Source organism: Marmota flaviventris, chromosome 1 (assembly GCF_047511675.1).
Source record: "Marmota flaviventris isolate mMarFla1 chromosome 1, mMarFla1.hap1, whole genome shotgun sequence".
In the NCBI taxonomy this organism is placed as follows: Eukaryota; Metazoa; Chordata; class Mammalia; order Rodentia; family Sciuridae; genus Marmota; species Marmota flaviventris.
Window position 1 is genome coordinate 20,864,405 of NC_092498.1, and position 27,880 is coordinate 20,892,284.

The following is a 27,880-nucleotide window of genomic DNA, read 5'->3' on the forward strand; positions in this document are numbered from 1 at the left end:
TTATGCCCTATTTACATTCTGCTGACTGAGGTTGAAGGAGATACAGTAGATATAAAATCAAGAGCATAATAGCTAAAAAAGGACAAGGATTTTCTCAACTCTTCTGACTGTCTCCAGGCTTTTATTTCAGAGGAAAGGACACTGCCCTTCACTGCATATACTTCTCTCTCTCTCTCTTTAACCTCTGATTAATGATCCCAGAAGATAAACAAGCGCTTTTCCCACATACTGTGACAGGGTTTACACATGGATGGGAAAAAACTGTAAGACTGTTTGGTACTAAAAACACAAACTTTTCTTGATGTAAATGCTTCAAATGTCCCTATTTCACTTCATTTACCCTTATAAACAGGTAAAATGGATTTTTCATCATCTTCAATTGCAACCAGGTAAGAAAAAAAGGCAAAATTACTGCTGTTTGACCATCAGTAAAATAAGGACTGAGTAACCACAGCAAGATTATACTAATTAACAGAGACTAGCTGGTCCTCTTTAAATCAAGGCTCTCAGAAGTAATTTACTACCACAAACTGACGCAATTATAACAATTTTAATTTCACATTCCTAAGGCTTCTCTCTCCTTCTTCTTCTTCTTTTTTTTTTTTCATTTTCCCTCTCTCAACATTGCTGATGTTTAAAAAGCACACTGTCAGACACTTTCAGTAGGGCCTTTTCTTAGTGCTAGATTATTTGTATCATTCACTTGAAGCTTGAAATTAAAATTTCTTTCTCCTACCAATTTAGTCCCTTCCCATTTGGCAAACATCTTTTTTGAGTCTTGCATCTCTAATGGAGCTGAAAATTAATATGACTTTTTTGTTTAATTCTTTGACTATGCAAAAGAATCATCAATGATGTTAGCATGGTTCTGTATAGTAGGCCATGAGTTCTAATAAAAGCCTTACATTTCTATAGCCCTTCGCCTCCCCAAGTACCCCAGAACACTTGATGAACTATACATAGAGGAGACCCCTCCTAAACACTCAATGAAAGTTGCCCCTCTGGTTAAATGCATGTCCTAATTAGCATCTACTGCAAAGAATTACAGAATAGAAGCTCCAATTGTGCTAAACAAAGACATAACAATTAAAGAAAGTAAGGACACACCAAAGATACCACCAAAAGAAATGGATTTAGTTTACAGCAAGTGCACTTTAATTATAGAAAGATTTAGAGGAAATTGTTTCAGTAAGGACAAAAAAATTTATATCCAAATCTTAAATGTTATATTAAAATTGTAAATGAAGAACAATCTCAGACAGTTTTATTTTACTTAACCTAATATCAAATTTTTAGCTTTCTTCCCAATCTATATTGTCATATGCAAGATAAAAATGATGGCTGCCAGTGAGCAAACATCAGTGAGATGGCAGCAATACTGTAAAAGGCTCAATTATTTATGGTTTCTCTTTCAACATTATTTCATTCCTCATATCTACCTGGCCAACAGAATCACTTCATAAAGGGAAAATTTAACTATAAGACAATGTAAGAGAAAGCAGAATGAATTTGTCTCTTATGAACACAGCAAACATTCACAGTTCTATGATTTCTTTGCCACAGAATTTTTAAATCTATTCATCAGATTTACATGCCATTTAAAAATCAATCTTGTTATATGTTAGCATCATAAGTGTACTCCAAATACCACCAAAGAAGCTAATATTCTTCTTGTCTTGTTTTTTTAGAATTCAAATCCTTAATCAAATAAACCAATAATCCTTCATATGTGAACTAGTATCCTTTTCCATTGTTCCATTGACAGCATACTTATTCTGGCATTGTGGGCAACAGCCATCTGTACCTGACTTCTTACTGAGAGGAATGGCACATGTTCAAGTGATGATCATCTAAACCTAAGACTATTAAAATTAATGAAAATTTGAAAAAAAAAATCATTCTTATTCCAGTTGGGCTATGATAACAAAATACCATAGACTGAATAGTTTGTAAACAAAAGGAATTTATTCTAAAGAATTCTGATGACTGAGCAATCCAAGATCAAGGTACCAGCAAAACAGATATTTGCTGAGAGCCAATTTCTTGGTTCATGCCGGCCATATTCTCACTGTAATCTCAATGGGCAAAGTAATCACAAAGGTCTCTGGAGCCTCTTTTATGGGGGCAGTAATTCCATTCATGAGAACTATGCTCTTATCACCTAATCTTCCAAAAGCCCCACCTCCAAATACGAACACATTGGGCATTAGACCTCAACCCCTGAATTTAAAGAGGATATATTCCATCTGTAGCAAATCTTAAATCAACCAATCAATAGATACATAATGAGTATCTACTGCTTATTCATTCAAGAAGTATTTATTAGGTACCTATTACTTGCAAGAACCTGGGCCAAACTCTGTGAATAGAGGGGAGGGGATCCACACAATAAATACACTAAAATCTCCTCTCTCAAAAGGCTTACAGACTAGTTGAATAATGAATTGAAAAATGAAAGTGCAAAAACACTGTAAGAAATTTAAAGACATGTAAGAAATGGCACTCAAGAGGACCTTTAATCTGATTAAAAAGGAAAGATGTAGATTCTGTAACAGAAGAAAAGTACAACCATTAGATATGTCAAAAGAGTATAGTGGTAAAAACAAAAAGCACAAAGAGGTCTTGAAAGGACAAGATCAATGAATGCTTCACAGGTAACACAGCACGTCTGAGTGGATATTCAGGGATGAGAGTGGGAAAGATGTGCAGTTCACACGGGAGCACTGAATGAGAAAGGAGAGTCATATTGAGGGGATAGGGAGAAAAACTGATTTAACTGGAACACAGCATTTTTTATATAAAGAGCAAAAGTAAGCCTGGAAAAGAAGGCTAAGCAAAGGTTGGGGTCAGTAGAATGCCAAACTAGGAAAACGATGCTATCGAACAGACTATTTATTATAAGGAAACACAAATCATTTGTAATGGACGAAAAATTTAGTTAGCATTTTCAGTTTACTTCTTTAATTACACAGTGAGACTACTATAGACAGACTGGCACACATGTCACCACCAAACCCTTAAGGAGCCAAGCTGGTTTTCAGCAGACCGTTCCCATCCAGGAATCTGACATTAACAAACCTCTAAAAGAGGAAAAGAAAGAGTCTATGGTCACCTGGTCTGCTAAATATCCTTTTTCCTAAAAGCAAAGTCCAGAGGAAAACAGACTACTATTCACTTCCACAGCTCTTCTGGCCCCAAAACATAGTGGCTAGCTATGAGGTATCTGAGAGGAAGAACTGACCCCACACACCAGCCCACTCCATCAAATTTATCCACCTTCAATAAGGGTTTCTAACATATGTCCCAACAGAGGGGAGCCATCCTACAATATCAGGAGGGATGGCAGCAGGTCAATCCTGGGGCAATGAAGCTCCACTTTTGGCCTATGTCAATGAGCAAAACTTCTCATCTTGTAGAAAAACAAGAGATAAAATTTCTTGCTGATCACAGCAGGTGAAGAGATCATCAACAAGAACCCTGAATCAGAGGAAAGATAAATGAAAATGCCTAGAGGGATATTCGGCCTGTTTCCCTACTGATACACATTCAATTCTGTCAGGATCAACTGTCCAATGAAATTTAACCCCATTTTTCTAGGATAATGTCCGGTGTGCCAGTAGTTCTCACTGTAGAAATATACTCTGACATTCTGCTTACATTCTGTGTGTCTTAATTTTTTTCTGGTATACTTGCTTATACTACTGTAGAATCAATGATTCATTATTTAAATTTTTAAAGATTTTTAAATCTCACCCCCATTGCTTCCAAGATTAACATTTGCGTTTGAATTTCCCATCCAAAGCACCAGACCTATATAATCTATTGTTATTTTGTATTCCTTTTTCCATTACAGCAAGCATTGCCAATGTTGATCCCTTGAGGAAAAAAAAACAGTTACCTATAAACAAATTTTGCAGAACAGTCCTTTCTGACAACCTGCTGTTTGTGAAAGTGCTGGTGTGACCCCTTTGAGTGCACTGTGTTACACCAATGCCAACTGTGGAGGAGTTACAATTCTCTTCTTGGTGACCAACCTTATCCTGACAGTATTTCTTCACTACCTTACTATCTCTGAAAAGGTTAACATTTCTTTACACTCCCATACTCATTCCTAAATGTGCCACTTCCTCTCAAAAGCAGCAGAACTTGTCCCATCTGAAGTCTTTCATCACTGCAGATGCTCTGCTTGGGACTCCCACCCATTTGTCTATCTTCCCAACACACATGTGCCCAATACTCTGGACAACCTCCCAGATGCTGCCTCCTGAGAACTGGATAGAAAGGGATGATCAGCCCAAATCGGTGATGAGATGCTGTTTTGTGCAGCACAGCCAAAAATAGTGCTGGCCTTTTGCATTGCCATATCACGCTGCTAACACATATCTAATGTGCTGTCGTTTATCACCCCCACGAGGCTGGCTCCTTCGTGCTGAGTTTTCATCATTTGCTGTAGTTCACTTGGCAGCAGCCCTGGTCTTCCTATGGAATCATATCCAAAGCAGTGGATTTTGTTGTTGTTGTTCATTTTCTATTTTCAAAGGCCTTCAAAGTTTTTAGGTAGCTAATTTTAAAAAGTTCATGCCACTCACTTATGTGAACAATTCTTTAGCAATGACAACAAGTACTTCTGGGGAGCCCAGAATGACTTACAGGGAAACAAAAATCATCTACGTCTTTAAGTACTATAAGATTTGCTATATAAGGATTAAAAAACCAAAACGATTTTGAACCCAAGTCTAGTGTAAAGAAGAGCCCATCACCTACTTCAACACTTCATTGAACTATAAGTACAGATTTGATAGCAAAATTTATTTTGGCTTCCTACAACGAGGCAAAAGTATACACAAATCACAGAGGAGTAAATACAATGCTGTTAAACAGTTTAAAAGATATTTTCTTCAGATCCTTCCAGTTAGGAAGGACTTTTTTATGTTATACCCAATTTTTATAGTCACCCATGAACAACACACTCGGTGTTCTGATTCCATTTATGAGAACTAGGCTCTTATCACCTAATCTCCAAAAGCCCCACCTCCAAATAGGAACACATGGGGCACTAGACCTCAACACATGAATTTAAAGAGGATATATAAAGGAAGGAACAGGAGAAGACTCTTGTGCCCACCCCCACTAACCAGAGATCAGTCACAGTACAGGTCAGGTTGGCCAATATAGTGATTATAAGGGAAACAACGAAAAATAAGCTTGGTACATTCAATCCTTTGACTCCAGGGTCTTTTCCTTATATTTGGCCTCATATATGTTGCATTTCTCATTTTGCTTTTTTTTTTTTTTTGCATTATTCTCCCTATACAATCCTATTGTTTTTTTATTTATTGTAATTATTTATATATGACAGTAGGATGCACTTTGATACGTCATATATAATGAAGTATAATTTCTCATTCTTCTGGTTGTACATGATGTAGAATCACATTGGTCATATATGTACATATGGTAATAATGTCCAATTCATTCTTCTATCCTTCCTACCCTCAGACCCCCTTCCCTCCCTTCACTTCCCTCTACCCAATCTAAAATAACTCCATACTTCCCTAGCCAGCCCCCTCCTGCCATTGTGAATTAATATCAACATATCAGAGAAAACATTCAGCTTTTGGTTTATTGAGATTGACTTATTTCACTTAGCATGATATTCTCCAGCTCCATCCATTTTCTGGTAAATGCCATAATTTCATTCTTCTTTAAGGCTCAGTAACATTCCATCGTATGTGTGTGCGTGTGTATACACACACATGTACATACACACATATACACACCCCACATTTTTTAATCCATTCATCTCTTAAAGGACACCTAGGTTGGTTCCGCAGTTTAGCTATTGTGAATTGAACTGCTATAAATATTGATGTGGCTATGTCCCTGTAATATGCTGATTCAAATTTCTACTCTAGCCTCCCAAGCTCAATATAATTGCCTAAACATAATTCCTATTCTGCCAATACCCCAACTTTAACCCACATAAAGCACCACCTTCCTATCCTAATTCCCAATCACCCAGTTTCAAAACTTTACCCTGACTTAAGGTTCTTCATTTCTCAGAGTAAATATTAAGGCTTTGAGAATTCATTCTTTTTTTCTTTTCAAAATCTCTCTACTCTTTCTCCCCTTTCTTTTCTCTACCCTGCCTTCCCATCCAACACTGATTGAACTTTCCTTCTAATTGATGTCTCTTCATCCATTTCCTTATCCATCAATTCATTCTGTACCCTATTGCCACAAAATGCATCTTAAAAATATGACTTTCAGTATATTATTCCTCTATCAAAAAATTAAAAAATAAAAAGGATAACATCTACCATCATCTCACCTCACCTGTGAAATATTCATGCACCTACAAATCAATTTAAATCTGATCAAGTCTCTAGACTCAAGCAACACAACAAAAGTAAACAGTAAATGACACTAAGCATTTAACAACTGCTACACTGTAGGGAATTCTGCAAGACTGATGATCCGCTTCTTAAAAAATAAATTTTGAGGGGTAAAAATAAAACGAGAGATGGAGGGGGAGCTTATAGATTAAAGAGTCCTAAGAAACATCAAACTATAATATTTAAATGTTGTTTGGATCCTGGTTCAAACTGTGAAAAACATAATTATCACATTTGAGACAACTGGAAACATGAACATTGACTGGATATTTGATGATAAATTTGTTTTTAGGTATAGTTTGATTTTTTTCAAAGAACGTTCTTGTCTTTCAGAGATACATATTGAAATATAAACAAAATAATGTGATTTCTAGGGTGGTTTCAAAATAGGGAGAAGGAAGTAGTAGAGGGAGGGATAAAGCAATATTAGCCAGAAACTGATCTGATAAAACCAGATGATGAGTGCAGAGGGATCCATTATTTTATGTCTGAACATATTCATACTTTTCCATAATGGAAAAGCAAATAAACAAATTATAAAGGCAGCCTACTTTCTGAAAGCTCAAGTCCAAACGGCCCAATCTATTCTTCAAAGATCTCTCTACCACCCAAAACTAACCAAAAATAAGGGTGTTTTTTTTTTTTGTTGTTGTTGTTGTTTGTTTGTTTGGGGGTTTTGGTAATACTTTTCAAGAAGACCAACTAAAAACAAACAACAAAAAATAACCTCCCTGTTCCCCAGTTTTCTATAATACTACTCACATATATTTAGCCCTAACCATTTTTAAATGTGCCAAGTCCGACTATTCCATAAACTCAAGTACTTTACCTCACTCTGACCACGTCCTTCTGTGATCTACACTAACACTGCTTTAATACTGGTCATTTTTCCAGGGCACCATAATCTGCTCCATATTGTTATGGTTCTTGTCTTAACTTCCTGCAAAATTAAAATAATTTCTTAAATTCCTTTTACAAGAACATGTTTAAAGGGAAGAATATACAGAAAAATCATAGAAGAAATAAATGAGAATAGAAGGAGAGAAGCAACCCAGAAAACCCCTTTCTTAATAATATAATAATTATCAACACTCTGTTGTCATTTTTTTCTAGGCAAAAAAGTTGTTGGATGAAATACTGTATTTTTCAACATTCTCAACTATTTAGGTCACAAATAGGAATTACCGACATTTGCTGTCTTTGGGCTGCTACACTCAAGTTGACCAATATCATCTGTAAATGGAGATCAACTCAGGCACAGGTGTTAGATCTTTCTTAACCCTGTAGAACGTGCATATATTAATGCCCTTTCCCATTTTCATGGAGTTTCTTCATCCTATCACCATTTGCCATACGTCATGGAACCCTCCCAAGTGTGCAACACTGAACATACCTTTAAAAGTTAAACTAAATCTAACTTTTATAAGCTTCTCCCACTCCCTAATACTGTCTTTCATGGTCTTGGTATTAATACAACCAAACAATAATACTATCCCTAGTATTGAACCAGGTGTGTGCATTAGAATCAGTTATAATCCTACTAAGTAGGCTTTCCTGGTAGGAAGTCCACAGAAATTCTGACTATGCACCTTCTCGCAGAATCACAGTTTTAAGACAGTAAATATGAAAACATCAAGACAGAGCATGACTAGTATAATAGAATCCAGAAGACATAACTGACTAAATTATATTTATGTTTAAAGAAACCAAATAATGACATTCAGTATGTCACAGGTCACTGCATCCCTGCTTCTTGCCACCTCTTAACCACAGCAACTACCCACCATGGAAGAACTTCATGGAAAATCACTTCTTTCAGTATCACTTTTTTTAGGAGACCTCATGAAGATTGAACTAATACAAGAGCTAGTTCTGTATCACCCTTCACCTCAGAAGTTTTAAGACCAAGTACATAAAATATTAATATCCTACTTAAATTATTTAACTTCTACTCAATTTTTAAATTAAGCTTTGCATAAACTCATATTATAGGTATCAGTAATATCCCTCCTCTGAATATTCCAACTTTCACCCAAGAACAAGAATATAAGCAGTGGAACTAACAAGGTCAAGGACTGCTCCCTCCACCACTAGAATGCAGTCCTCACTGGAGGGACAAAGAAGCAAAAGATGCAAAGCAAAAAGACATCTCAAAGGAAAGACAACCACCAAAGCCTCTTTGTCCTCCCTGCCAACAAAACTGCACAACAGTAAGGTAAACAAGAAAAAATGGTTATCTTTAAAACAGGAAAGAAAAGAAGGAAAAACTAGGGGAGGAGGAAGGAACAGACACTGGGAGAACTGATGACCACCATGACTAGCAAAGCATTCAGAACATTCAGATCATTTAATGCAAAGCTACTGCCAAAAACATAACTACAATAATCTTTAAAAAACAAGTATTGTTAGTTGTAGTTGGACATAATAACTTTATTTACTTTTTTTATTTTTATGTGGTGCTGAGGATCAAACCCAGTGCCTCACACGTTCTAGGCAAGGGCTCACCACGAAGCCACAACCCCAGCCCTAAAATATTCTTAATTTCCCTGACTATACAGGGCAAAGGCTCAAACCCATGTTATTGGATTCATCAAACCTTTGGCATTTTAGAACAGGAAAAGCCAAATCTCTAAGCAGTGACTACTGCAATACACACACACACACACACACACACATATATGTGTGTGTGTGTATTTATATATATATATATACACATATATGTGTGTGTGTGTATATATACACACACACATATGTATATATATATATATAAATACACACACACACACACACACATACACACTAAAATCATTTCAATCAAATGAATCAACTAAGAGAGTAGCACAGATTCTCTTGAGTTACATGTCGAAATGTCAAAGTAGAAGCCAAAGTATGCTTCTGAACCAATCGTTTAAAATTTCTGAAAAGACAAAGAAGGGCTGGGGTTGTGGCTCAGTCGAGACTGCTTGCCTACCATGTTTGAGGCACTGGGTTTGATTCTCAGCACTGCATATAAATAAATAAAATAAATATCCATTGACAACTAAAAAAAACTATTAAAAAAAAAGAAAGGGATAATACATGAAAATGTATTATCTCAGTTTCTCCATCTCTAAAATGGGAGACAATAGGGCAAATGGTAACAAGGGAAAGATCAAAGGAATTAATAAGATGTAAGGAATCATTTCAGTGCCTGAGTATAAAGTGACAATTTGTTAAACAAAATGTCATTACTATAAGGATTTTCATAAACTTGAACAGTTTGTGAAAGACTTGTATTTACTAGTGTATCTTGAACAGTCTTTAATATGATCAAACTGGTAAATCTGCTGACCCTTTACATCATTTAAATATTCTCTAACTAATTAAAAGAAGTTGGAAAAAAATGTTGATCTTTTATCTAGTGGCAAAGATGCAAAAGAAATAACCTCATGCCAAAGTCAGACTCTGGAGGATCTATAAAAGCAAACTTATAAACCCCACAAAATTGGCATGGAATAAAGCTAGCTGCGAATTCTTTGCTGCTCCTCCCAATGCATGGACTATATCTTCCCTCCACTTGAATCTGAACTGTCCTTTTGTCCAAAAGAATGTGATACCAGGCAATGCCCAAGTCTGAGTCTTATAAGGTCTCCAGCCTTCACCTTTCAGAAATTGGCTCCAAGTATGGTGGCTCATGCCTATAATCCCAGAGACTTGGGATGCTGAGGCAGGAGGATCACAAATTCGAGGCCATCCTCAGCAATTTAGCAAGACCCTGAACAACTTAGTGAGACTCTTGTCTCAAGATAAAAAAATTGAGGGCTGGAGTTGTAGCTCAGTGGTAGAGCACTTGCCTCGCAAGTGTGAGGCACTGGGTTCAATCCTAGTACCACATAAAAACAAATAAAGACATTGACTCCATATACAACTAAAAAAAAATCATAAAAAAATTAAAAGGACTGGGGATATAGTTCCTAGGCTCAATCCCTAGTACTGCACCAAAAAAAAAAAAAAAAATTTAAAGTCAAACGCATGCACTGCTTCCATAACCAGAGTAGATTTAAGAAAGACACATTTAAAATTTAAAAAAAAAAAAAAATTACCAATTCAGAAAAATATAATTATTGTTGCTCTAAAATCTTTTTTGGTAGACCTGAGAAATGTAGTGAAATTCATAGCTTTTACTTCAATTTCATGAAACATATGATGATACTTTGTATATCATACTATTTCATCTACTACTATTAATCATCACCACTTTTTTATTTGTTTTAATTAGTAACACATGACAGTATAATGATCTTGATATTATCATACATTTGAATCAGATAGAATATAATTTCTCATTTTTCTGAGTGTACAGGTTGCAGAATTACATTGGTATGCAGTCACATATATACACACAGCATTAACAATGTTTATTTTATTCTGCTGTCCTTCCATTCCCCCCTTCCCCTCCCCTCCCCTCCCATCACTTCTCTCTACCCAATCTAATGTGACCCACTTCTTCTTTTTTTTTCCCTCACATCGTCATACCTGAATTCTGTATAACGAAGGGGGTCTTCTTTCCTCTTCCTTACAATTCCCCTTCTCCCTCCCTTTCCTTCCCACCTCTCTTCCCTATCTAGAGGTAATTTTCTTCTCATGTTCTTCCTCCCTACCCCATTTTGAGTCACCTCCCTTATATCAGAGAAGACATTTGGCATTTGTTTTGGGGGGATTAGCTAACTTCACTTAGCATAATCTGCTCTAATACCATCCATTTTCCTGCAAATGCCATGATCTCGTTATTTTTTAGTGCTGAGTAATATTCCATTGTGTAATCATCACCATTTATTATGGCTCCTTGTTTAGTCCCAAGTATACCAAAATGTGATAAAGGACACTTAAGGCAGTAGTAGTGACATGATCTGCCAGGGCCCTTGGCTTTTAACTGTTCATATGCTAAAATCTCAGAAAAAAAAATAGATAAGGACTAAGCTTTGGAGGTGGTGGGCTGGAAGAAAGATTTGCCATTTTTACCTGAGGTCCTTTAAACTAAGGTAATCAGGCCATGCAGACCATCTTTGGTATCTAAGAATATAAGAAGAGCAGACTGACCACCAGATATTCCTATTCTGGGGTACGCCCTGACAAGACACTATTTTCTGAAGTTTGGCTTAGTGTATTAAGCTGTCTGCATTTACATCAGGCTTCACTGAGCAGCAGACACCCCAGCACTTTGACTTGGGCATTTGCCACATCTGCACCAGGAGCAATCTCCTTGGCAACCCATCAATTCCTGCTTGAAGAATTAGTAGTGAGCATGAAACAACACAGGAAAAGTCTCAGTACTGTAGAAGCTGATTCTAATTTAGAAGAAGGGTTTTAACTGAAGTTTTGAATATTAACTGAATTCTGGGCTGGGGTTGTGGCTCAGCAGTAGAAAACTTGTCTCATATGTGTGAAGCACTGAGTTCGATTCTCAGCACCATATATAAACAAATCAATAAAATAAAGGTCCATCTACAACTAAAATAAATATTTTTTTAAAAATGTTAACTGAATTCTCCTCAATGTGCAGCATACTATCCTCTGGGAAGACAGAACAAACATTTTAGGAGCAAGCACCTTTCTGAGGACTCAATGGCATGGCTAACAGCATGGCTTTATTATGTCACCCAAAATGATGCCATGAGAAGTTTTAAAGGCTGAAAATGAAGAGAAACTATTTCTGCAAGAATACTCTCTAGCCCAGAATTCTGAAAAGAAGCTAATTTTACTCTAAGGTAGGGAATCCTCAACTAACCAAAATATAGAATAAACTAAGAATAACCCAGTTCCAGGTATGGATTCAAAATAGAAATTACATGTCCCCTTGAAAATCTCCTGCAGGTCATGGATAAGTAGCAATAATTTTTGTGGCTTTTCTTACTTGACAGCAAACTTTCAGTTCTCTCTGCATGAGGTTAATTCTGTCACTATTTAAACATTTATGTGGCAGTTAACAAAAGTAACATGATTTTACATTCTGTCTGTTACTCTCTGGAAAAAGAAATCAAGACACTAAAAAAGTGAAAGGATTTGTTCTGGGAGACACTGTTACTGGTACACCAGGTAATGAGAACCCACTACTTCCATCTGTAAATACTGGTGAGCACACTAAGGGGTGTACGTTTTAACCAACAATGGCCAAGTAGACAGTTTTGTTTTGAAATGAGATATGAAAAAAAAAATAGATCTTCTTCACAACGATAATGCCAGGAGGATGAGTTGGTTCCAAGTAATCCTCTTATTTCCTTTTATGTAGAATTCCACAAGAAATGAAAATTTTGTTTCTGGTGTACCTCAGCCTTATATACACTTGAAAACGTGTAGCCAACAGTATGACAGGCATGTCATCAAGTAGGTGACATTTTGGAAGGTGCTGCTGCTGCTGCTCAGAAGGGCAAAAACATGTATTTCTATTATCACAGTTTCAAAAGAGTGAAAACCGAAAAAGGAGTGCAATGGTGTGTGGTCACAGGGCTGACACCAGGAGAAAACTGTGACACCTTGTTACTATGATAGCTCTAGCCTTGTCTCCTCGCTGTCTGTCTCCAGACGCAAACATACTGAGACAAACGAGCCTTCCAACTAAAGGACAGTTCTGCCTGCCAGGGAGAGCCCAGGTTCTGGATGAGAAAAAATGCTCATCTCTAAAAGATCAAGAATAACTTTCTTTGCCTAAATTTAATATACAAAAGAACACTTCAATTCTTTTCAGCAAGAAATATTTTTCATTTAAAGAAACACTGAGATTCAAACTCTAAACATTTCTAACTCCATTCACCATGTGATCTTATTCTTTTCATTCATGCTGCTATATGCTTAAAGCAGGCATCTACTGTTCCTGATTATTTTGTCCTCCAGGAATAATATGAAACCTAAAGATCAATCCTCCAATAAGTATATAAAACTAAATTAGTTCTACGCAGAAAACTATATGGAAACTTGAACCAAAACTCTCTGTCCTAAACCTGCATGTAGGAAAACACTAAATATTTCCTACCGAGGATTTCCTGTGCTGTTACTTGTATAAAAGATCACTAATGATGAATTTAATAGAAAAACACACACTACTGCAGGCTCTCCCTACTTCATTGAAGTAAGCTCTCTTTCTTTTGTTCATTTTATTCCCCAGTACTTAGCAGATAGTTGCTCCAAATAATTTAACATTAAACCATCATTAAAATATCTGTCTTATTAGAAACCAAACTGACAACTATATCATTTTACAGATTTTTTAAACACTCTCAAAAGGTTTAAAAATCTTATACTTTTCATATCTCTGTATCTTTAAAGTGTGTCTTTTAAACCCCAAATGAGAAATCTGTCTTAAAAGGGGAGAGCATATTTTTTCAAAACTGCCACTGTCAGAAAAGAAAAAGAAACCGAGCGTGATGGCACTCACCTGAAATCCCAGCAGCTCCAGAGGCTGAGACAGAGGAGAATCTCAAGTTCAAAGACAAAAGTGAGTCACTAAGCAACTCAGTGAGACCCTGTCTCTAAATGAAATACAAAATAGGGCTTGGATGTGGCTCAGTGGTCAAGGGCCCCTAAGTTCAATTTCTTCTTCTGAAGAAGAAGAAAGAAAAGAAAAAAAGAGAGTAGAAATATTCAAGTTGAAAGGAGACTAAATGTAATACCTGCTCCTATGTTGATTTCTCTACTAAAGGAGTAAAAAATCTGCTCTATCAAACGTTATTTCACAAAACTAGAAAATAGTAGTTAAGATAACAGCTGTCAGTTTTTCAAAGAAAAATGTGTATATGCGCATGTACATATAGAGAAAACAACTGATCAAGTGGTAAATTGCTAAAAATAGTTAAATCTAAATAAGGAGGTATATGGGTATTCTTTGTACTATTCTTACAACTTTCCAAAAATTTCAAAATCGTTTAAAAATTAAAAAGTAATAAAATGACATAAAACACAACTCTTGAAACTGCATGGCTGTGTCCTGCTTTTTATTTTGTTTTTAATCCTGGATGATCTCTGATTTTTTGCAGTATTCAGTCATTTACATTTAATGTGATTTTTTATATGTCTAACATCTTGCTATTTGTGTTCCATCTTGTCTATCTGTCCTTATCTCTTCTTTTTTCTTTGTTCTTTTTTCTTTCTTGCTTGCTCTCCTTTGGATTAACCAAATATTTATTCAAAATTAAATTCAATCCCCTTTATTGGCTTTTTAACAATATCTCCACTTTAATGTTTTAGCACGCCAGGAATCAAACTGTGCATCCTTAACCTATCCTAGTTTCTACCCTGACAATTACACCCCTTCACATATGATGTAAGACATTTACAACTCTACAATTTCATTTACCCTACTCTCCTGTCCTTTATGCAATTACTGCCACATCTTTTAGTTCCAAATATATTTTTAAAAAAACACATATTACTATTGTTTTTACTTTAAAAATTCCATTAAGGAAAGATAAAGAAATTAAGAAATGAGAATTTTTGCTCATATGTTTATTTTATGGCTCTCTTTAATTTTTCTTCTAGATCTGACGTACCATCTGGTATAATTTTCCTTCAGTTTGAAAAACTTTCTACATTTCTTTAAGTGCAGGTACAAAGGCAACAAATTCTTTCAGCTTTAGTTCACTTGAAAATGTATTTATTTTTATCTTCATTTCAAAGGATATTTTCAGTTGAGAACAAAATTCTAGATTGACAATTTTTGATGTTTCAAACACTTTTAAGATGACGTTCATTGATTTCTGGCTTGCGTTGTTTCTCATGAGAAGCCAGTGATAATTTTTATCACTGTTTCCCTATAGGCAATGTGTCCTGTTTTCCTTTGGATATTTCTAAAGACTTCTTTTCTTTGACTTTGAGCAACCTGATAATGATGTGTCTAGGCGTTGATTTTCTTTGTGTTAATCTTTCTCGGGATCTGATAAGTTTCTTGGATTTGTGTATGTATATTTTTCAACAAAATTTAAAATTTGGAAGCCATTATTTTTTCTGATATTTTTCTGCCCTAATTTATCTGGCCCTTATTCTTCTATAATAACAACACAATTGATAGGCTGTACAATAATGTCCCAGAGCCTCTTATGACTTTGTTCATTTTCTTTTTGGTCTATTTTCTCCCCATACTTTGGTTTGCAGTCTATACTGATCTAACTTCAAGTTCACTGATCCTTTCTTTTAGACTATGCAATTTGCTGTTAAGTCCATCTGGCGAATTTTTTATTTGAGATACTAATTTTTGTCAACTTTTAAAATTTTGCTTATGAGTCACATTTTCTTGCTCTTTCACAAGTGTAATAATTATATGCTAGACATTGTAGCTGCATCATTATTGAGAATCCAAATTATGTTGGCTTTTTTTAGAGAGAGTTTTGGTCTACCAGGCAGTTAATTTACAGGTAGATCAGGCTGATCTCAAAGGAACATGTTTTGGGGATTTGTTATATAAATCTGCAGTAAACTTTCCTCAGTGGCTAGAATAGCCTTGGTCCTAAAGCATGATCTGTCTGAAGTCACAGCTGAAAGCACAGGGCATTCTGCAGGTTCTCCCACACTAGATGGCCTGAATTACAACATTTCTGACCATTTTGCAGCTTCTTTTGAAATCTCTGTTCAGCTCAAATCCCACAGTAGCCGTTTTCTACTAAGCTACGTTGTGTTGCTCAGCTTCATAATAGACCCAAGGGTTCAATGGCACTCATTTATAAATTCTGAAGGGGCTCCTTCAAATTGAATGCAATTCTCTGCTCTCCAGGATCCCAACCCACAAATTCCAGCTGCCTCTAGATCCTTCAACTCCAATCTCTGCTAAGATAGTCTGCTGCTATCTGGACTTCACTTCCCTATGCCATAATTTGGAAAAGTACCCCCAGGAAGAAGCAGTGATAAATATGAAGCTCCCCTCAAGTGTCTTCTCTCTGCTGTCTGAGTCTAACCAGTTTTACCTTTGCTTCCAGCAAGAGGAAACTTCATCATGGCCAGAACCAGAAGCTCCTAATGCTAATTATATTTGAAAAAAGCTTTAAAATCTATTATTTTATCCTGAAAATAAACTGCATAAAAAGCACATATTCATTCCATATGACAGATTATCAAGTCAAGATATAAAATATTGAATCACCAGCCCATAAAGATATTTAATTCAATAAGTAAATATTCATCAAGCACCTACTATGGGTACAAGAAAATTGACATATTGGTAAAAAATAACTCAGAAAATGTAATTTCAAACCATATTATTTCTACTGATGGCATATTATGATGGCATCAATAAAGCAAATGCACTATACAAAAAAAAAATCTAATGAATGAATAACCAAGAATCAATCATTCAATCCAACAAGAGCATGCCTATATTCTCAAAAATGACTACATTTTATATTCATGATTTATTTTTTACTGCAAAGATTCCTATTTGCCATGCAAGTAATTTCATTCCTACATAGTTATATTTTTCAATTTCCTACATATACTTAATTTTTTTCCTACTAGTAGGTACTACTTAACTGAGTCATTTCTATTTAGCTATTTCAAACTTGCTTCAGCTAACTCTTAATTGCATTTCTAATTTTCATCTGGCCAAATCAAGTATATTTTGCTGGAAAGAAAATACAGCACAGTTTCTAAATGCCATCTCAGCAGTATCATACCAAACAGCAATATAATTCCTCTGATCTTCAAGTGATACATTTATATCTTACAGATTTATTCTCTTCTATCAGAATAAGCTCTTAACATGTCATATAGCCCAAAATATGCAAAAGGTGACTGTTAGAAAATAGTCAGTACAAATAAGTGCATATGTTTTTATGAAATGGTGTTTAAGGGTGTTTTAATTTTTTACATTATATATACCTAATTCCAGTAAAGAAAAATATAATACAACAGAAAGCATTATACTATAAATCTTTGATCGATACAAATTAACAATCTGTTCTTATTTTTAAAGTTAGGCAAAAAGAAACTGTTAAATGGCCTTCGAAGATGGTAAAAGTTAATTATATCAGCAGTTTCCCTTTTAAATGGAAGCACTACTTTCTCACTGTTTATGATTCTTAATGTAGTATTTTAGTTGACTGATTTATTACTATTGCTATTCTAAATTGCTGTCCTAAATCAAGATGAAACCCTTTGCAAAAATCCCGTACCTGTAGCACATCTTGGATCTTCACCCACACATCTGCCATATCATACAATTTGATTTCTTCCTGTTGAGTTACTGGATTCCCAACAGAGTCCTGCAGGTATCCCAGGACCACAGAGTGTGCAGCAGCTACAGCATTAAATTTGTCAAACAGCAGCTCCAGCAGCTCTAGAAGTAATCTAGTTACAAAACAAACAAACAGATAAATAAATAACATTTATACAAACACACAAACATGCAAGCATGCTGATGGATGGTTCATACTGGTCTATAAGAAAAACATCAGGTGTAGCAAAGTGAAATAACATACTTCAACATAAACAGCATAAATATCACACTTCAACAGATTTGATTTCAAACAGTGGCATATTCTATGCAACTTAAAAAAAAAAATAATTTTCTAAGCCTCAGTTACCTTTGCTACAAAACAAAAATAATTTAAGAATTTAAAAATCAATTATAAAGTCCCTAAAGTAGCAATAGAAGCTCAATGAATGTTTGTATCCTTTTTAATGTATTTCAGTGATTACAATTCTACCACTCTATATTCACCCAGGCAGCTTCTCCAAGGAATTCAGGCAATTTCTTCAAACAACAGCTCAGATGTTGCACAGAATATGCTATTCCCTAGCAATAAATTGGGTACTTTGGTAAGGATTCTAATCCTTTTAGTCATGGAAAGCCGTGCTTACTACCATTCAAATATATGGCCTAAGGTGCCTGAAAAAAAAATACACACCTGCCAAGCAATCTGACTTTCACTACAGGGAGCAGCTTAGGCATCCGCATTATCTCATTTATCATAGTGAGATATGCTAGACACATATTAGTACATCGATTTTATATACTCAAGGACACAAAATGAGGTTGCAAGGCAGCTGGGCCTAGAACAAAAGTTGATTTCTGTGTCAGGGCATTTAGCCACCTACCTGTCACTACCATACTAGAATGCAGATTGTGTATTTAGAGATAGTACAGAGCTTTAGGTCAGGGTACAAAGCAATTCTTCTACCACCAAGACATATAGCTTCACTGATCACCCAAGTCTAGAATCTCCATTTCCTCCTCCGAACTTGTGTAGTATTTTAATCCATTTTTATGGAACTTATCATATGTGGCTCATGTATGTGGCTCAGTAATTGCGGGTCACATTTATTCATATACAAATATTTTATTGCCCTTCTCCATTATTAATCTTTCAGGGTAGGCACTGTCTTACATGTCTCTGGTATATTCAGGAGCACTTAGCAGTGGTTAGCAATTATTTTTTTTAACTAATTTCCTGTGTATACCGTGAGAAAGTATCAAAAAATCTTAGATTTTGAGCTTTATTATATATTACGTGGCTCTCAGTTCAGACTGGTAAATCTACCAGTAAAGTACAAAGAAATAGCGAAAGAGCTTGACAGAATGCCAGTTAACAAGATGGTGTTACCATAAATAATAGAAGGTATCTACCATCTCATCAAAACGTATAGCATATTATCTATTACTATGGCTTCTTTACTGCCCAGTTATTGTAATTAGTATGCCAATATGTTGGTCCATAACTATCTTATGACAAAACCCTAATATCTATTGACATCATAATTTAGATGAGACAGAAACAGAATTTATGTAGTACTGCCACTCTAGAACACATACTTAATCTTGAAAATATACACCTTTTGACTGATAATTTAAAATATCATTTTTCATATTTATACTCATATTTCTAAGAAAATTACTCTTTCTCATCTGTGTTATTGGAGAGCGACACAAATATCAGCAGACAAAGGTACAAAGTACAGGAAGATATGACTAACCAGAACAGCTGAAATAGTTAATATGGTGCCTGGAAATAATTGTCATAATAATAAAAATAACAAAACTGGAATTACACATAGTAAATACCCAGTTAAGAGACGGTTCTACTTTTCAAATAAAGATTATGATAAGTATATAAGATTGTAGTTCCCAAATATAAATCTGCAGGTCATATCTATTTTTCAGTGGAAGGCAGCAAAATAAGAAAAATAAAAACAATATACTGACTTTTTGCTAAGTTAAATTTATTTAATTTTATATTTTTAGCACTCTCTCAGCAGAGAAATCTCAGTTATTTTCTGTCATAATGGTAGTTATGTTGCCAAATGTCCTTACTTGACAAAATTAAAATTTAATGACCATATGTTATACTCAACACTTTTTGAAAGCACATTGATCCGTGACATTCAGAAGCCTGAAGCCCAGTAGTGTGCAACATCCCAGTGGCTTGAAGTTCTTGGTACTGGACTGTGACCTAGCAATAAAGTAGAAAACAATGGAAGAGCAGTGGCTCCTCTAAATGAAGGGGTGCTGCTGTCTGGTTATCTTGGGGCCCCTAAGCTCCATGACTGCACACCTTATCTGTCAGTTAAGGAGAAGAACAGCTTGACAATGCTCTAACAGAGCCATGCTCCATTTAGAAAAGAGACCAGTGGACAAATGAAGTGTAAGATGAGATTCACGGTATCCAGCAAAATCATGGAAATAGAGACCTAGATAAAATGCAAACACAGTGCCAGCTTCAGCTACTGCTGGAGGCTCAAGGTCAAGACAGGCCTGTGTCTACAAAGGCCATCACAGCCTAGGAAACAGGGAGGGACTTAAGAAGATACAGGCCAGACATGGGGAGTATGCACTGGAGTTCTACCTATGTGAGACATTCACCCACTTTAATAGGAGGGAAGCTGGCTTCTGCCTTATCACAAAGCAATCATAATAGTAATAAAACTGTAGTTCTGACAGTAAAATTAAAAATATTTCTACCCCAGATGATACCATCAACAAAGTGAAAAGGCAATTCATGATATCGAAGTAATGATTTTCAAATCACACAAGTCCTGATAAAAGACTAGTAATGAGAATACCTAAAAACTCCTAACTTGTAATAAAGACAACCAAATTTTAAAATGGACAAAGATTAGAATATGCATTGCTGCAAAAAAGAAAAACATAGCAACATATATATAAATATGAATGGCTAATAAGGAACAAGATGCTCGAAAACATTAGCCATCAGTAAAATGCTAATCAAATCAAAATGATATTGCACTTTGATATACCAGATAGCTATAATCAAAAGACAAAAAATGTTGGTGAGGTTGTTGAGAAATTAGAACTTTCATACAAGACTGGTAGGAATAGAAAATGGTACTGCCACTGTGAAAAAAAGTTTGGCGGTTTCCCCAAAACATTAAACACAGAGTTACCATATGGACAAAGTGATTTCATTGGAAGGTATACATTTGAGAAAAGTGAAAACATATGTGCACACAAAAACTTGTACACAAATGTTCATAGCAGCATCACTCATATTAGCCAAAAGGTGAAAAATCCAAAGGACCACCAACTAATGAATGAAAAAACAAAATGTATAGAGAATATTATTCAGCCACGAAAAGGAACAAAATACTACAATATGATACAACAGGAAAAAACCTTGAAAATATTATGCTAAGTGAAAAAGATCCAAAAGACCACATATTGTATGATTCTTTTTATATAAAATACCCAGAGTCAAAAAAATTTTAGAAACAAATAATACATTAGTGGTTACTGACAGAGTATAAGGAATTGGGGGTAGGACCTGACAGAGTATAAGGAATTGGAGGGGGGCACAAAAAATGTTCTAGAACTAGATAGTTCTGACAGTTGCAAAATCCTGTGAACATACTAAAAGCACTGAGTTACATATTTTCAATAAGGTGAATTGTATAGTAGGCAAAATGTATCTCAATATAGCTCTTTAAAAAAATTATTTCAAAGAGTAGCTGTAGCTCTGAGTAAGGACAGTGAGGGTCCAACATCTCTCTTGTGGTGAAGAGAAAACTCACAAAACGGTGGAAGCCTATGCCTTTGAATTCTTACTACTGGGAGGACATTAACTGCTCCCTTGTGGTACATTTGGTTTTTGTTTGTTTCTCCTTCTTATATAAATAACATATAAGAAAGTAAAGACTTCCGGGGCCTGAGGCTGGGGCTCAGTGGTAGAGCAATTGCCTTGCACGTGTGAGGCACTGGGTTCAATCCTCAGCACCACATAAAAATAAACAAACAAAATTAAGGTATTGTGCACATCTACAACTAATAATATATATAATAATAATATATGATAATATATATTTAAAAAAGAAAATAGAAATTAAAGACTTCCATTCTTTCCCAGAACTGATGCTTCCTAGACCTTTAATTATGCGGGGCGGGGTGGAGCCTCAACTTTTCCAGGAGTCTCTATCTGTAAGAGCAAAGAATCAGTACCTGTTCTAGGTGCCTCACAATACTGCCAGAAAGATACAATTTTAAAATGAACAGAACTAGTTGAGATAATGGTGTAATATTAGAGAAAGCAGCAGGTTCAGAATTTCTTTTTCTGGGTTTCTGGCTTGAGCAACACTGAAGATGATGGTTACTTTTCCTAGGAGGGAGTGAAGGAGGGAACAATAATGTCAAGATAGAAATTTGGGTTTAGCCCTGGGTATGTTAAGTTTAAGGTGTTTTGTCCTTAGGTACTTGGGTATGCAAGTCAGGAGCTCAGGAGAGAGCCTGATAACTGGAAATTGTAGAAGTATAAATATTTGAGAGGATGAGATCACTCAGAGATAACATGCAGACTAAGAAAAGCAGGCAAGCCAGGACAGAGGCGACACTGTAGGAGAAGGCAGCAGTGAAGGATGGTTAGGAAGCAGCTAGGGAGGAAGAAGGAACCAGAGGAAATGTGAAGACAAGGGGAAAGAGTATCATCAGAGTCAAGGGTATGCAGAGGTCAGCTAAGGGAAAAAGAGAAATGTACAACTCACAGGTCCCCAGGGAACTGGGCAAGAAAGATTCCAGTAGAGCTTTGGAAGCTAAGGAGTGAATGACTAATAAGGAAAAGTAAACCAAGGTCAGTCTCAAGCTTTGCAAAGGCACAATGTTCCTCACCAGCATGTGCACCTTAAAAAAGGAAAAGTAAGAAGATGCTCCATTAATGCATCAAAGAATAAAAGAGATTAGGAATCACCCAAACAAACAGGACCAAGTCCACACTAGTATGGCCCAGTTTAAAGCCACCAGAAATAAACTGAAAAATGTCATTAACATTCATATACACTCTCCATCTGCCCACACACAACATAAGACTGTGAAAACAAGTGTGTTTGCCTTTAGCTGCAGAGACACCCAGGATTAACTAAATACAAAAAGTCCTACTAAAACTGTTCTCCACCCCACCCCCACTGCAAAATATTAAATAAAAGAAGAAATAAAACATTATATTGCAGTTAGCTCAGCTGCTTAAATCCAGTTTAGATCAAGGTTTTCACCACTGATCTAAAAGACAATAGAGCAGGCAAGATCATTAAATTACCTGACAATTCCTTAAGCTGAATTGAATTAGGAAAGGCTTCTTACAGGAATAGGCCTAAGAACCCTGAGAGCTCTGGATTTCAATTAACTGAAATTTCTACCCTTCAGAAAAAAGTAACACATACACACGCCCCTCTCATAGGTTATTTCTAGAGACATGAAACAGCATACAATAATATGCTATACAGCATCACAAAGGTAAATATTAACCCTGGGATGGCAAAATGGTAGCAAGAGATGGTATAAAGCACTGAAGTAGAAACCTAGACTTCAATACCAGCTCTCTGCAAACAGCCCTGTGACTTTCAATACATGTTGGGATTGAAATCTAAGGTTCCTCAATCTCAATTCCCTACTCACAAATTGATTGTGAGGGCTGTATGCAAAAAACACATGCAAATGTATACTTTTAAAGAAATCTAAAAGTAATAATAGATTTCAGAAACTTTAACAGCCACCATCTAGAGGGCAAAGAGGGAGGTAAGCATTACCCGAGATGTTCCTAGGACCAACCCATCTCTGTCCTTCCCACAGCTTAGTTAGTAAAGTCCTGCTTATACTTCATAACATAGTTATAAAAACCCCGCTTTAAGTTAGTAAAATTTGAGTCTCTGTGTTCCTATGAACTCCTTTCAAACTAAAACAGATCATTACAATGATTTTAGGGGAGTGGCAAAATATTGGTGTGCGTAGTCCCCTAGACCAGAAGGTGAAGAGAGAGTACCAACTTCATGCTTCTTTGTTACCACACCTTTCTGCCAACACATGGCCCAATGTATAGAATGGAGAACACACTTAAATTCCATGGGCAACTGAGTTCACAAGTAAAAGAGTGAGCAAGGAAGGATAGAAGTATTAGGAGAGATCTGGGGTTCAAGATGCAATCTGGGGTCTTGCCTCTCATGGGGCAGACAGCTAAAGCTGTCACAATGCAGGGGACCCTAAGAAAGTAAAGCCAAAATGAGAGATCAGGTAACAACAACGAAGATGACAACCATTACATATGAGGACAACAGCAATGACAAGTATACAAACAATAGTCACATTTTAGTACTAACTGCTCACAAATGCCAGGTTCTGTGTTAAGTGCTTTATTTGGATTACCTCATTTAATCCTCATGACCACCTTATGAGGAAGACATTACTTTTATCTCCATTTTACAGACAAGGAAACTAAAGCTCAGAGACAAGAAGAGAACCAGGACACAATTTTAGAGAATGTCCCTTTTTAAGGCTATTACGAAATAACGAATAAGAAATATTCAACACAGGTGGTCAGAGAGAGATTAGTACTCTGAAGTACTTGGGAGAGTAGAGAGAGTATCATCAAAACTGTCTACATTGCCTCGATCTTCTTACTACAAGCAGGTTATCACACCAGGTCTACAAATAAATTATCTCTTGCAAAAGTCCTAAATAAATATTTGGCTCAGGTATAACCTCTCTGGTCTCTTTTTGGTGGTGGGGATCCAATTCAGGGCCTTGTGCTTGCTAGGTGAGCACTCTACCTCTGAGCTCTATCCCCAGCCTACTTTGGTCTTTAATCGACAAGGTGCAGGCCTCTGGCCTCTGGCCTCTCCCTTCTTTGTCAAACACTGTCTTCCACAGGCCTTGCAACCCAGACACTTCTGTTTTCTTCCCCCTCTCTAATTGCTTCTTTTCAAGAACTTCATTCTCCACCAGTTCCTTACGTGCTAGGAATTCTTCTCCAGCCTCATATTTTCTTCAGGTGAGCTCATCCATCATTTCCATCTGCTACTGCCTCCAAACACATCTCCTAGCACGATCATTCTCCTGGACTGTAGTCCTCAAACTTGACACGACTTCAGTAGAACCCATCATCTCCTTCCCTACTTCTCCCTGTTTGCTACAGCAATGATTGGTTCACTTGTCCCAGCAAACAATCCTCACCTTCCCTTCTCCCTCATAACTATCTCGGTCCCCTTCATCTACCTCTTCTCTGTCTCTCAGACAGGCCTGCTTCTTCCCGGTGCCATTGTTAGCCTCTAAAGCTGGCCTTATCATCTCTTCCCAAAGTTCCTAAAACAACCCTCAACCCAGTGTCCTTTCCTCTAGTCCTTGACTCTTTCCCTCCAGACTGTCAACTCATGGAGGATAAAAACTGTTTCTAACTGACTGATGTCTGTCTGCATTCCAGCATGCGTCATAAGAGCCAGCACAGGACGGGCAATAAATGAGTATTTGAATGAAGGAATAAAAAATGAGCTCTAGAACAAAGGGACAGGCCCGATCACAGATGTACGTGCTGAAGAAATAAATGTTGATTATAATCTCTCATAATTACAAAATATTTTACACAAAACTATACTCTCAAAAAGGTGACCTTACCAACATAAAGATGAGAACATAAAGAAGTATAGTTACAAGCTGAAAGACAAGCTTTCACAGCTGACTTTGATAATACCACAGTAAAATGTATTTTATGCAAAAAATAGAAACGTGTTAAGATGAAAAAAGCATTTGTTCTTTAAACACACATCCAATTACCTGGCAGGCTTTAAAAACAGCCATAAATAAAACATTATTTACTCTCCCAGAGCTTCTACCAACTTCCTACCCGCAGACATCCTACAAATCTCAAGTGCCACCATGAAGAAAGGCTAAGAATAGAAAGTTAAGAATGGTCACATGCCCAAGGCAAGAAGTGTGTATGGTATAACTTACATCATCAAGCTGTGAAAAATGTTCAATATTTAAGGTGAGATAAAGACTATCTGAATCTAAATTTAACATCAGGGAACCTTGAATTAGTCATTTGGCTGGAAAACCCATGTTTGCAGCCAAAGAGCTGCCTCGCTTGGTCACGAAGCAAAGACATACACAAGGTAGAAAAGCAGTTCTGTTCTACTATTTATCTGCTGAGACCTTAATGCCAGCATTTTACATTTTCCCATTGACAGACAAAGGTATAACACAGAATATTTATTTCCCTACTGCTATGCTCTAAAAGGTAAGAAAGTACAAAGCTCAGACTTTATATGTCATATGAAAAAATAAATCAATGATATCAAAATGGTCTTCTTTTTCCTGCCTATACTTACAATCTGATTTTCATAACAAGCTCAGCTGATCTAGTATCTTTCTTTTCAAACAGGACATAAACTCCAGTTACCTTCAAGGTTATCTAAAACCTACTTTTAAGGAACAGAGATAAGTTTTAGCACTTATTAATAACAAACTTCATGTAAAAAGAAGTTACTATTTGAAGAATGCTGACTAATTCTCCATCTGCAGTATGAAAAGAACAGGAAAAAAATTATTAGCAATTCAGAATGAAACACAGCAAAAATAACAGGAACACTGCACCGGGTCCTGGCTCCATCTCTCCTCTCCTGAGTCACTTCCCTCCTTGGGCTTCTGAGTGCTGGAGAGATGACCTGGAATAAACTGCTAATTCTGATGTGTGGCAAATTAGTGACTAAAATTAGATAATAAATCGAGGCCTTCTTTCCTTGAGTTTAAATATCAGTGTCACCCTTTTAAAAGCCTTTCTCTCATTGTGAAAACAGTACTTCATCCATGTGAAACATTTAAAAAATTATCTATAAATCTACTTTCCAGAGATAACCAAAGTTAAGATTTTCAGTGCATATTCTTAGTACTTTGTTGCATATTACCCTTAGTATGAATGTCAAGGCCTCTAGAGGAATTGTTTCCGTAACTAAGTTTGAGTCTCAAGTGAGCTAATTAGAATCCATTTATTCTGTGGCTGCTGATCCCACTTCTTAACATGTCCAGTTATCTCTGAGATGCCTGCCATTGATCACAACGGGAGGTATGGGCAGGAGAATGGATGTGTCTATGTTGGTACAAACACTGCCTTTTCCTGAGGAAAAACAAAAACAGGTCCAGGAAATGAGCTAGAAACATCATCTTTGCACAAAGCAAACAGCAAACTTCTACACAGTGAAAAGAGACTACTTTTAATCTTAATTCTCCACCAACAAGTTTTGTGAACTATCACATTGTTCCAGCTTTCACATTTCTTTGGATAAATCTGGGATTAATAATAATGCCCCTGTCTGTGTTGAGCCCAGTGGTGAGATGCACTCGGGTGAGATACCAGATGGCAGACTGCCTTGCAAAGCAGGAATGCTACAAAACTGACTGCAAAACTCTGTGATGTTCATGATGCTATAAAGAATGTTCTAAAACTTAAGCATGCATAAGAATCATCTAAAACAGAGAGTCCTGTGGGCCCTGTACCCAGAAATCCCAATTTAATCACAACTCCCTTAAAGTCTTAAAGGAAAAAATAATCATAATTTAATTTAATTATTTAATTTAATTCTTCTAACTATATATCTTCTTCACATCTTTCTCAGAAACTCATTTGTTAAAATTCTTGAGCATTTACTATGTGCCTAGACCTAACTCTGGCTAAAAACACAAAGTTAACTCCCTTCTTACAAATTCACAGTCCAATCTAATTGGAGATTGTACTAAGAAGTATGGGCCAGGAGTAAAAGGAGGCCAGATAATATGAAGTACAAACAGAAACACACGAGAGGGCTTTAATCATGTCTGACACCACCCCCCGACACCACCAAGTGAAGAAATTAATTTGACACAAGTTTATTTGTTTTTGTAATGAAAAGATCCAGTGTCCGCTTAAACTTGGATTACCTTTTGTATTATGGAACTAACAAGTGCACAGAAAATAGCAAGAACAAAGGCAGATCCTACTATCTGCCAAAAAGATATGACCTGATGCAGCATGAAGGGTAACATCTACATAAAGTTATAACGACCCATGAAATAGACTTTATCTATTATCCCCTTAACTGGTCCCATCTCTAGTTTCAACCCACTGTAGTGTGTAAAACAAAAGAATTTGAGAGCGGATTTTTTAAAAACTTGAATTTCAAGTATGAATCAAAGATTTAAGAAATTTCGTAGCTTTGGCCTATTCAAGATCCCTTTTTCTAGAGCTCACAAGCAAAGGACAATCTATAACTTCATGTTTACC

The 27,880-nt window shown here is 36.2% G+C and overlaps 1 protein-coding gene across 2 annotated transcripts in view; it reads right to left on the bottom strand.

Annotated features, from left to right (window-relative positions):
* Positions 1 to 27,880, bottom strand: part of Exoc4 (exocyst complex component 4) — a 765,522-nt gene that overhangs the window by 624,932 nt on the left and 112,710 nt on the right. For both annotated transcript variants that reach the window (XM_027950110.2, XM_027950111.2), the window contains exon 7: positions 17,528 to 17,702. In XM_027950110.2, coding sequence (XP_027805911.2) covers positions 17,528 to 17,702 — 175 coding nt within the window. The remainder of the gene's footprint in view (positions 1 to 17,527; positions 17,703 to 27,880) is intronic.